Here is a 10,397-nt window from a genome sequence, read left to right on the forward strand (position 1 = left end):
TCGGTAACATTTCAGGCACTTTCTGCTTATACCGGGGGTCTAGTAGCGTTCTCCTTCAGCCTTTTTATACGAGGGTCCCTCAACAGGCACAACAGCATTAAAGATCCCATTTGCACAAGGTTGGATGCCGAGCTACTCATGTCCCGTTCCTCGTCCTCGCTGATCTCACTGAAGGCATGTTCTTCTCCCCAGCCACGTACAACACCAAGGGTACCAGATAGGTGACAACGAGCACCCTGGGATGCCTGCTGTGTTTGGTCTTCCTCCTCCTCCTCAAAGCCACATTCCTCCTCTGACTCCTCTTCCTCAGACTACTCTTCCAGTGTTGCCGCAGGTCCAGCAAGCGATGCTGATAAGGCTGTTTCTGGTGGTGATGGTGACCACAACTCTTCCTCTTCCTCTTCACGCTCATCTACGGCCTGATCCAGCACTCTTTGCAGGGCACGCTCCAGGAAGAAAACAAATGGGATGATGTCGCTGATGGTGCCTTCAGCAGCGACTGACTAGGTTTGTCACCAGCTCAAAAGGACGCATGAACCTACAGGCTTTGCGCATGAGCGTCCAGTAAAGTGGCAAAAAAAATCCCAGCTCCGCAGAGGCTGTCCTAGCACCCCGGTCATACAAATACTCGTTGATGGCTTTTTCATGTTGGAGCAGGCGGTCGAACAAAGCGTTGTACGATCAGATTACACACATGTGCCATGTACGGCACATGTGTCAACCTGCCCAAATTCAATGCCGCCAACAAATTGCTTCCGTTGTCACACACCACTTTGCCGATCTCCAGTTGGTGCGGAGTCAGCCACTGATCCACCTGTGCGTTTAGGGCGGACAGGAGTGCTGGTCCGGTTTGACTCTCTGCTTTCAGGCAAGTCAACCCCAAGACGGCGTGACACTGTCGTATCCGGGATGTGGAATAGCCCCTGGAGAGCTGGGGGGATTCAGTTGATGTGCAGCAAGACGCAGCAGCAGAAGAGGACTCAGCCGAGGAGGTTATGGAAGAGGATGGAGTAGGAGGAGTAGAGGAGGTGGCAGCAGGCCTGCCTGCAAGTCGTGGCGGTGTCACCAACTCCTCTGCAGAACCACTGCATTCCATGCTTGGCAGCCGTCAGCAGGTTTACCCAATGCGCAGTGTAGGTGATATACCTGCCCTGACCATGCTTTGCAGACCAGGTATCAGTGGTCAGATGGACTCTTGCCCCAACACTGTGTGGCAGACATGCCATTACTTCCTTTTGCACAATCGAGTACAGGTTGGGGATTGCCTTTTGTGCAAAGAAATTTTGACCGGGTACCTTCCACTGCGGTGTCCCAATAGCTACAAATATTTTGAAGGCCTCAGACTCCACCAGCTTGTATGGTAAAAGCTGGCGGGCTAAGAGTTCAGACAAGCCAGCTGTCAGACGCCGGGCAAGGGGGTGACTTTGTGACATTGGCTTCTTACGCTCAAACATGTCCTTGACAGACACCTGACTGTGGGCAGATGAGCAGGAACTGCTCAAGGCGAGAGACGGAGTGGCGGATGGTTGAGAGGGGGCAAGGAGGACAGCAGTGGTTGACGTGGCTGAAGATGCTGGACCAGGAGGAGGATGGCGGCTTTGAGTTTGTGTGCTGCTTGTACTCATGTGTTGATCCCATAGGCGTTTGTGATGTGCGATCATGTGCCTTCGCAAAGCAGTTGTACCTAGGTGGGTGTTGGACTTCCCACGACTAAGTTTCTTTTGGCACAGGTTGCAAATGGCATCACTGTTGTCAGAGGCAGACACACAAAAAAAAATGCCACACTGTTGAGCTCTGCAATGACTGCTTTATGGCGGTGGCAACAGCATGCGTTGATTGGCTTGCTGTCTGGCTGACCCCGGGTGCCGATGCATGCTGTCTGACTGTGCCACTAGCTTCTTGCGACGACCTCCCCCTGAATCCAACTCGTTTCCTCCTCCACTCTGTCTCCCCATTAGAACTTTCCACCTGTTCTTCTTCTCTTCTAGCGGGCACCCACGTGACATCCACGGACACATCGTCATCATCAACCGCTTCACTTGTATCTGACAACTCAGCAAAGGAAGCAGCAGCGGGTACAACATCATCATCATCATCACACTGTACGTCCATGTGTGTAATGCTGCCTGACTGAGACATATCCCTGTTATCTACATCCCCTGGCAATAATGGTTGCAAATCACTCATTTCTTCCAACTGATGTGTAAATAACTCCTCTGACAGATCAAGTGAAGCGGCTGTGGTGCTAGTGTTGGTGGTGGCGGCAGGCGGACGAGTGGTAACTTGAGAGGTGCCCGAAGCTAAGCTGGAGGAGGATGGTGCGTCAAGGTTCCGAGCGGAGGCTGTAGAAGATTGGGTGTCCTGTGTTAGCCAGTCAACTATGTCCTCAGAACTTTTCGAGTTCAAGGTACGTGGCCTCTGAACACTGGGCATTATTCTAGGGCCAAAGGGAATCACAGCACCACGACCACGATTGCCCCTGGGGGGTGGCCTGCCTCTGTCTGTCATTGTACAAAGCGTGCAGGAAGTCAGTACTCCAACAACACCTGGTACGGGTAGTCATGATGGACTTTGTCAAAGGCCTTGTTCTGGTCTAACCCCACCACATATGCTCCTCCACTGTGCTGTCTGATGTATGTCACCGCTTCTCTCACCAGCAGCAATGAGTCCTCTATAGTCCGGCCTTTCACACCACACATCTGGTTGGAGATGATCAGGTCATCCACCACTGCACTCAGCCTGTAATACAAGATCTTGGCCAGGACTTTATAATCGGTGTTCAGTAAAGACAATGGATGCCAGTTTTTAATATCTTTTAGATTTCCCTTCTTTGCCAGAAGAACCAGAACAGATTTATAGTGAGACTGCCAGCATCTTCCCAGCAGAGAGGCAACTGTTATAAACCTGCACCAGGTCTGGAGCTAATAAGTCCCTGAACTCTTTATAGAACTTACTGGTCAGGCCGTGCAGCCCTGGACTCTTCTTGGGTTTTAAAGAGTCAATGTTCCTCTTCACCTCCTCTTCACTTATGGGCTCAGCCATGGTTTCTGCGTGCACTGGGTCTAACTTGGGCAGAGTCACACTCTTCAGATAGGACTTGATGTCATCCTCCCTAATCTGTACCCCTCTGAACAGATTCCCATAGTAATCTTCAATGATCTGCTGGAGCTTCTTCTGCTCTAACTGCTCTGTCCCGTTCTCATCTAACAGGCTGGTCATAAGATTCTTACTAACCCTGTTTTTACAGGCAATATAGGGGTCTTAGTTGTGAACCCCCCAATTATCAAACTGGCCCTCTGCCTTAAGAGACTTGAGGCGGTCAGACTGCAGCTCTCTCATCTTCTGCTTTATCTGGCTGACGCTCTCACTGTCCACCTTCTCTCCACTATTTATCCGGCCATAGAACCGGCTTAGCTGTAGCCTCAGTGCAGAATACCTCATATACCGCACATTACTGTGTCTCCTGGCGGTACTTATTATAGACTGCTTGATATCCACTTTCATTCCCTTTTTTGTTTTCTTCATTAAGGAGAGTGGCTTGGGCAACCAGGTTCTATAAGTTGAACCACTGAACTCTCCCAGAGCTTGCTCTTCTGAGGCTTGCTGTACCAAGTGGCTTCTGATTAAGTGGAGTTAAAGAAAAGGAGTTTAAGATAATGAGCAAGAAACTAAAGTTCGATAGAATTTCCTTGTGTGTTGGTGGCTTGATTCTAGCTAGTCCTTCAACTACAGCAGACGGGGTCTAATTCTAACTCATATTTACTGTTTTACTTTTTTACTGTTGATCCCCATTAAACATGTGCTCCATGAACAATGCCACTAAGTGTGTGTCCTGTGCAGTGTGTCCGTGCCGTTCGAGGAGGAATACATTTGCACTAGATGCAATAATGTTGCATATTTGGAAGCCCACATCTTGTATCTAAATAAGCAATTTGAAATACTGGAGAGAGGCTTAGACCTCACTGTGCAGGCGCTGACTGGGGTCAGTAAAATGGAGGTGGGAGGAGGAGGGCAAGATCAGGACTATCAGATCAGCAGTTGGGTTAATGTAGAAAGAAGGGGTAGAGGGAAAAGTGCCAGGGAGACTAGTCCTGAGCTAGCACGCCCTAGTAAATATGCCTGTTTGGCTGATATTAGGGATGAAAGCCCAGGGCCAGCTACACTGCAGCATGGCTTTTCTCCTAGCAACCAGGAGGATGACCGCTACAGGAAGGATGGGAAAAGTAGTGCAGCAAAGGTTAGACAGATGCTGGTGGTCAGACAGGGTCATCTGTCGCCGAGACCGTGAATGCTGAACAGTGTGTTGTCTGCCGTGTGGTCGGGTTTCGGCATATTGCGGATCAGATTGACAGATTGCTGGGTGGGGCTGGGGAAGACCCGGCAATCATGGTACACATTGGCACCAATGACAAAGTCAGGGGGAGATGGAAGGTCCTTACAAAATGATTTTAGGGAGCTAGGTGAGAAGCTCAAGTCCAGGACCTCCAAGGTAATGTTTTCAGAAATACTACCAGTGCCACGAGCGTCACTAGAGAGACAACGGGAGCTTAGGGAGTTAAATAAGTGGCTCAGAAGCTGGTGCAGGAAGGAAGGGTTTGGGTTCATGGAGAACTGGGCTGACTTCTCTGTCGGTTACAGGCTCTACAGTAGGGACGGGCTGCACCTCAATGGGGAGGTTACAACTACCCTGTGGGAAAACTGGTTAGACGGCTGAAGGAGCTTTTAAACTAGGATCGGGGGGGAGGGTGGGGTCATACTAATAAGGGGGTAGATAGTGTAGATTTAGTAGGGGCTGGGGTTAGCATGAAAAATAGAGGCTGGGTCACATGCTACACTGGCCAATCACAGCCATGCCATTAGTAAGCATGGCTGTGATGGCTTCTAAGGTCAGACAGTTAAACGCTTGTTGATTGGCTGCTCTGCAGCCTTTCAAAAAGCGCTAAGAAATCGCCGAACACCGAACCCGAACTTTTACGGAAATGTTCGGGTTCGGGTCCGGGGTCCAAAAATCCTAAAGTTCGGTACGAACCCGAACTTTACAGTTTGGGTTCGCTCCAACCCTAGTAACAAGTATAAACGGCTAAAATTAAACCCCCCATGGCTTACAGCTACTGTAAAAAGAGCAATAAAAGACAAAAATAGGGCATTTAAGAAATACAAATCTGAGGGGTCAGCTGTAGCATTTGAAGATTACAAAGGGCTTAATAAAATCTGCAAAAAGGAGATAAAATTAGCAAAGATACAAAACAAACAGAAGGTAGAAAAAGAAAGCAAAACAAATCCCCAAAAGTTTTTTAAATATATAAATGCTAAAAAAAAAAAATAGTTCTGAGCAGGTAGGTCCCCTAAATAATGGTAAAGAGGCGGTAGTCTCTGAAGATAAGGAAAAGGCAGAGTCCCTAAATAGTTTTTTTAGCTCTGTATATACAATAGAAGAGAAAGGAGCTGATATCTGTGGCGCCGGGGTTGTTAGTACATCCAGTGATATACTCAATTGGCTAACTGTAGATATGGTCCAAGAGAAGTTAAATAGAATAAATGTGAACAAAACTCCGGGTCTAGATGGATTACACCCAAGAGTGCTTAAAGAGCTCTGTTCAGTAATTGCTGTGCCCTTGTTTATAATTTTTAAGGATTCTCTAGGGACTGGTACAGAGCCAAGTGATTGGCGCAAGGCAAACGTGGTGTCCATATTCAAAAAAAGATCAAGGTCCTCCACAGGTAATTATAGACCAGTTAGTTTAACTTCTGTTGTGGGAAAAATGTTTGAAGGACTCTTAAGGCACTATATACAGGAGTATGTGACTGTAAATAATAATGTAAGTGATAACCAACATGGGTTTACCAAGGACAGAAGTTGTCAGATTAACCTGATTTGTTTTTATGAGGAGGTGATTAGTAGCCTGGACAGAGGGGCGGCTGTGGATGTAGTGAGGTGAGTAGAAGCCTGGACAGAGGGGCGGCTGTGGATGTAGTGAGGTGAGTAGATTACTGGACAGAGGGGCAGCTGTGGATGTAGTGAGGTAAGTAGAAGTCTGGACAGAGGGGCGGCTGTGGTTATAGTGAGGTAAGTAGAAGTCTGGACAGAGGGGCGGCTGTGGATGTAGTGAGGGGTGTAGAAGCCTGGACAGAGGGGCGGCTGTGGATGTAGTGAGGGGAGTAGAAGCCTGTACAGAGAGGCGGTTGTGGATGTAGTGAGGTAAGTAGAAGTCTGGACAGAGGGGCGGCTGTGGTTATAGTGAGGTAAGTAGAAGTCTGGACAGGGGGGCGGCTGTGGATGTAGTGAGGGGTGTAGAAGCCTGGACAGAGGGGCGGCTGTGGATGTAGTGAGGGGAGTAGAAGCCTGGACAGAGGGGCGGCTGTGGATGTAGTGAGGGGAATAGAAGCCTGGACAGAGAGGCGGTTGTGGATGTAGTGAGGTAAGTAGAAGTCTGGACAGAGGGGCGGCTGTGGTTATAGTGAGGTAAGTAGAAGTCTGGACAGAGGGGCGGCTGTGGTTATAGTGAGGTAAGTAGAAGTCTGGACAGGGGGGCGGCTGTGGATGTAGTGAGGGGTGTAGAAGCCTGGACAGAGGGGCGGCTGTGGATGTAGTGAGGTGAGTAGAAGCCTGGACAGAGGGTCGGCTGTGGATGTAGTGAGGGGAGTAGAAGCCTGGACAGAGGGGCGGCTGTGGATGTAGTGAGGGGAATAGAAGCCTGGACAGAGAGGCGGTTGTGGATGTAGTGAGGTAAGTAGAAGTCTGGACAGAGGGGCGGCTGTGGTTATAGTGAGGTAAGTAGAAGTCTGGACAGAGGGGCGGCTGTGGATGTAGTGAGGGGAGTAGAAGCCTGGACAGAGGGGCGGCTGTGGATGTAGTGTTTCTGGATTTTGCAAAGGCTTTGAGGCTTTGATACTGTCCCTCATAGACGTTTAATAAGTAAAGTAATGTCTATAGGCTTTGAAAGTATAGTTTGTAATTGGATTGAGAACTGTCTGAAGGACCGTGTCCAGAGAGTTGTGGTCAATGATTCCTATTCAGAATGGTCCCAGGTTATAAGTGGTGACCCCAAGGTTCAGTGCTGGGCCCTCTATTATTTAATTTATTAATTAATGATATTGAGGACGGGATTAATATCCCCATATCTATTTCTGCAGAGGACACTGAGCTGTGTAGTACTGTACAGTCTATGGAAGATGTCCATAAACTAGACTTGAGCCCTCTGAGTGATTGGGCATCAACTTGGCATATGAGGTTCAATGTGGATAAATGTAAAGTTCTGCATCTTGGTAGTAATAATCTCTGTGCTTCATATGTCCTAGGTGATGTAGCAATGGGGGAGTCACTTATAGAGAAGGATTTGGGTGTCCTTGAGGATGGTAGATTAAATAACAGCATTCAATGTCAATCAGCTGCTTCTAAGACCACCAGGATATTGTCATACATTAAACAAGACATGGACTCGTGGGGCAGGGATGTGATTACCACTTTACAAAGCGCTGGTGCGGCCTCATCTGGAATATGCAGTCCAGTTCTGGGCACCAGTCCATAGAAAGGATGCCCTGCAACTGGAGAAAGTACAGAGGAGAGCGACTAAAATGATAAGGGGCCTGGAGGGTCTTAGTTATGAAGAAAAATTAAAAGAATTTAATTTATTTAGTCTTGAGAAGAGACGTCTAAGGGGGGACATGATTAACCTGTACAAGTATATAAATGGGCCGTACCAAAAATACTGTGAAAAACTGTTCCATGTAAAATGTGCTCAAAAGGCAAGGGGGCGCTGCCTCCGACTGGAGAAGAAAAAGTACTGTCTCCAGAAGCGTCAAAGCTTCTTTACTGTAAGAACCGTGAATCTGTGGAATAGACTCCTCAGGACGCGGTCACAGCAGGAACAGTGGACTGTTTCAAAAAGGGTTTAGACAAATTCCTAAAAGTAAAAAACATAAATGCTTATGAAAACGTGTAGAAATCTGAGTCTCATTTCCTTCTGGGATTCGCGTCCCCACCGATCCCGTGGTTGAACTTGATGGTCGTTTGTCTTTTTCCAAACGTATTAACTGTGTAATTATGTACAGTCGTCCTTTGAATGTCCAAACTGTCCACAAAATGAGCACTTAATACGGGAGCAGTTGATGAAGAGGTGCCTGCCCCCACATCTGTGACACAGCCGCGGCTGACCGGGGTAGTAGCATATCCCTCTCTCTGAGCCCAGGTAGAAGGAGTGCGGCAGATGTCTGGTCACACCTTTGTTCTGCGCTAGTTGTATCATCACGGTGTATCCGCCATTCCAGATGTCTTCTTCATCATAGATTTTTTCCGAATGACAATGCTCCAGATCTGCCAGTGCCACCACCTCAGACTGGAACAAGATGGTGGCCCTCACTACCTGAGGCTTGGACAGCTGGATCACCTGCAGATGCTCCCAGATTGACTGTTTCTTCGTGTCATTATATATATTCCATAATAAGTCCAGATCATACTGCAGCTTAAAGCTGATGTCATAGATCCTGCTGGAGGGGATATGGATCAGGGTGTACACCTCAGATGCTTTAAATTTTATGAAGTCCTTTAGAAGAATTTTCCCAATGTACAGTCTGGAGGGGAGGTCTTCTTCTGGACCCGTATACTTAATCCTGACAGCGTTCCTCCTCTGAGGTGGAGGGTTAGCCGGCCTTGTGACATTGGAGAACAATCTCCTGAATTGTGGACGGTCAGCAGGAGGATCAGTGCTGGGCCTCTCCTCTACAGGCTTACTGACTCCAGATTGTCCTGCAGATCCACCTGTGTCTGCTCCAGACCGCTGTGTACCTGACACTATGGACGACTGAGGGTCCTGTATATTGACCTCCATGTCTGCTCCAGTCTGTGTAGATGTCTCCTCTGAGAGCTTACTTTCCTCCACAGCACTGAGTGGGGTCTCCTCCACAGCACTGAGCGGGGTCTCCTCCACAGCACTCAGCGGGGTCTCATTCACAATGTCCGTACATGAAGCACTCTCCTGCTCACACTCAGGATTGCTGCTCACATTCACTTCACCAGCGTTACAAGTTGAGTCCATTGCAAATAACCCCTTGTTGGATGACACACTTTGCTCCATAGTATTTCCAGCTTTTTCAGAGACTGACTGCTCAGACACCATACATAGTGACCCTGAAAGCAGTGTCGCTCCAGGCGCTGCACCCACACATCTCTGAGGGGTTCCTTGCTCCACCATACTGTACACAACGCCATAATCAGTACCTTTTTTCTCTATGATTTCTTTTATCTCCACATTCTGGGCTCTGGCCTCCCTCTTTTTCTCCATTGCCCACCTTTCTACTTTAGGTATTCTGTTTGTGCCGTTATCTAGTTTATCTTTCAATATGGCAAGTTCATGCATGCAGTCAGTCACACTTCATCAGCTTTTTTCTTTGGATCAGTCTCTGTCTTAGGCCTCATGCCCACGACAGTATTTTTTCACGGTCCGCAAAAACGGGGTCCGTAGGTCCGTGATCCGTGACCGTTTTTTCGTCCGTGGGTTTCCCTTCCTTGATTTTTGGAGGATCCACGGACATGAAAAAAAAGTCATTTTGGTGTCCGCCTGGCCATGCGGAGCCAAACGGATCCGTCCTGAATTACAATGCAAGTCAATGGGGACGGATCCGTTTGATGTTGACACAATATGGTGCCATTTCAAACGGATCCGTCCCCATTGACTTTCAATGTAAAGTCTGGAGTTCTTTTATACCATCGGATTGGAGTTTTCTCCAATCCGATGGTATATTTTAACTTGAAGCGTCCCCATCACCATGGGAACGCCTCTATGTTACAATATACTGTCGGATATGAGCTACATCGTGAAACTCAGATCCGACAGTATATTCTAACACAGAGGCGTTCCCATGGTGATGGGGACGCTTCAGGTTAGAATATACAAAAAAACTGTGTACATGACTGCCCCCTGCTGCCTGGCAGGTGCTGCCAGGCAGCAGGGGGCAGACCCTTCCCCCCCTGTTTTTAACTCATTGGTGGCCAGTGGGCCCCCCCCTCCCTCCCCTGTAGTTAACTCGTTGGTGGCCAGTGTGCGCCCCCCCGCCCCCCCCTCCCTCCCTCTATTGTAATAATAGCATTGGTGGCAGTGTGCGCCCCCCCCCTCCCTCTATTGTAATAATAGCATTGGTGGCAGTGTGCGCCCCCCCCTCCCTCCCTCTATTGTAATAATAGCATTGGTGGCAGTGCGCCCCCCCCTCCCTCCCTCTATTGTAATAATAGCATTGGTGGCAGTGTGAGGCCTCCCCTCTCCCCCCCCCCCGATCATTGGTGGCAGCGGAGTAGAAGCATCATACTTACCTGGCTGCTGGCTGCTGCGATGTCTGTGGCCGGCCGGGAGCTCCTCCTACTGGTAAGTGACAGGTCTGTGCGGCGCATTGCTGTCACTTAC

At 48.7% G+C, this 10,397-nt stretch overlaps 1 protein-coding gene across 1 annotated transcript; it reads right to left on the minus strand.

The window, feature by feature from the left end:
- Positions 1–8,042: 8,042 nt before the first annotated feature.
- On the minus strand, positions 8,043–8,828 carry LOC122942246 (zinc finger CCHC domain-containing protein 3-like). The gene has a single exon (XM_044299748.1). It carries the CDS (start codon positions 8,826–8,828, stop codon positions 8,043–8,045), a length of 786 nt encoding a protein of 261 aa, XP_044155683.1.
- Between the last annotated feature and the right edge of the window lie 1,569 nt (positions 8,829–10,397).

The sequence above is a fragment of the Bufo gargarizans genome, chromosome 6 (genome assembly GCF_014858855.1).
Source record: "Bufo gargarizans isolate SCDJY-AF-19 chromosome 6, ASM1485885v1, whole genome shotgun sequence".
In the NCBI taxonomy this organism is placed as follows: domain Eukaryota; kingdom Metazoa; phylum Chordata; class Amphibia; order Anura; family Bufonidae; genus Bufo; species Bufo gargarizans.

Excerpts from the sequence above, each read along its gene's own strand:
- LOC122942246 (XM_044299748.1), bottom strand. The coding sequence starts at position 8,828 with ATGGAGGTCAATATACAGGACCCTCAGTCGTCCATAGTGTCAGGTACA.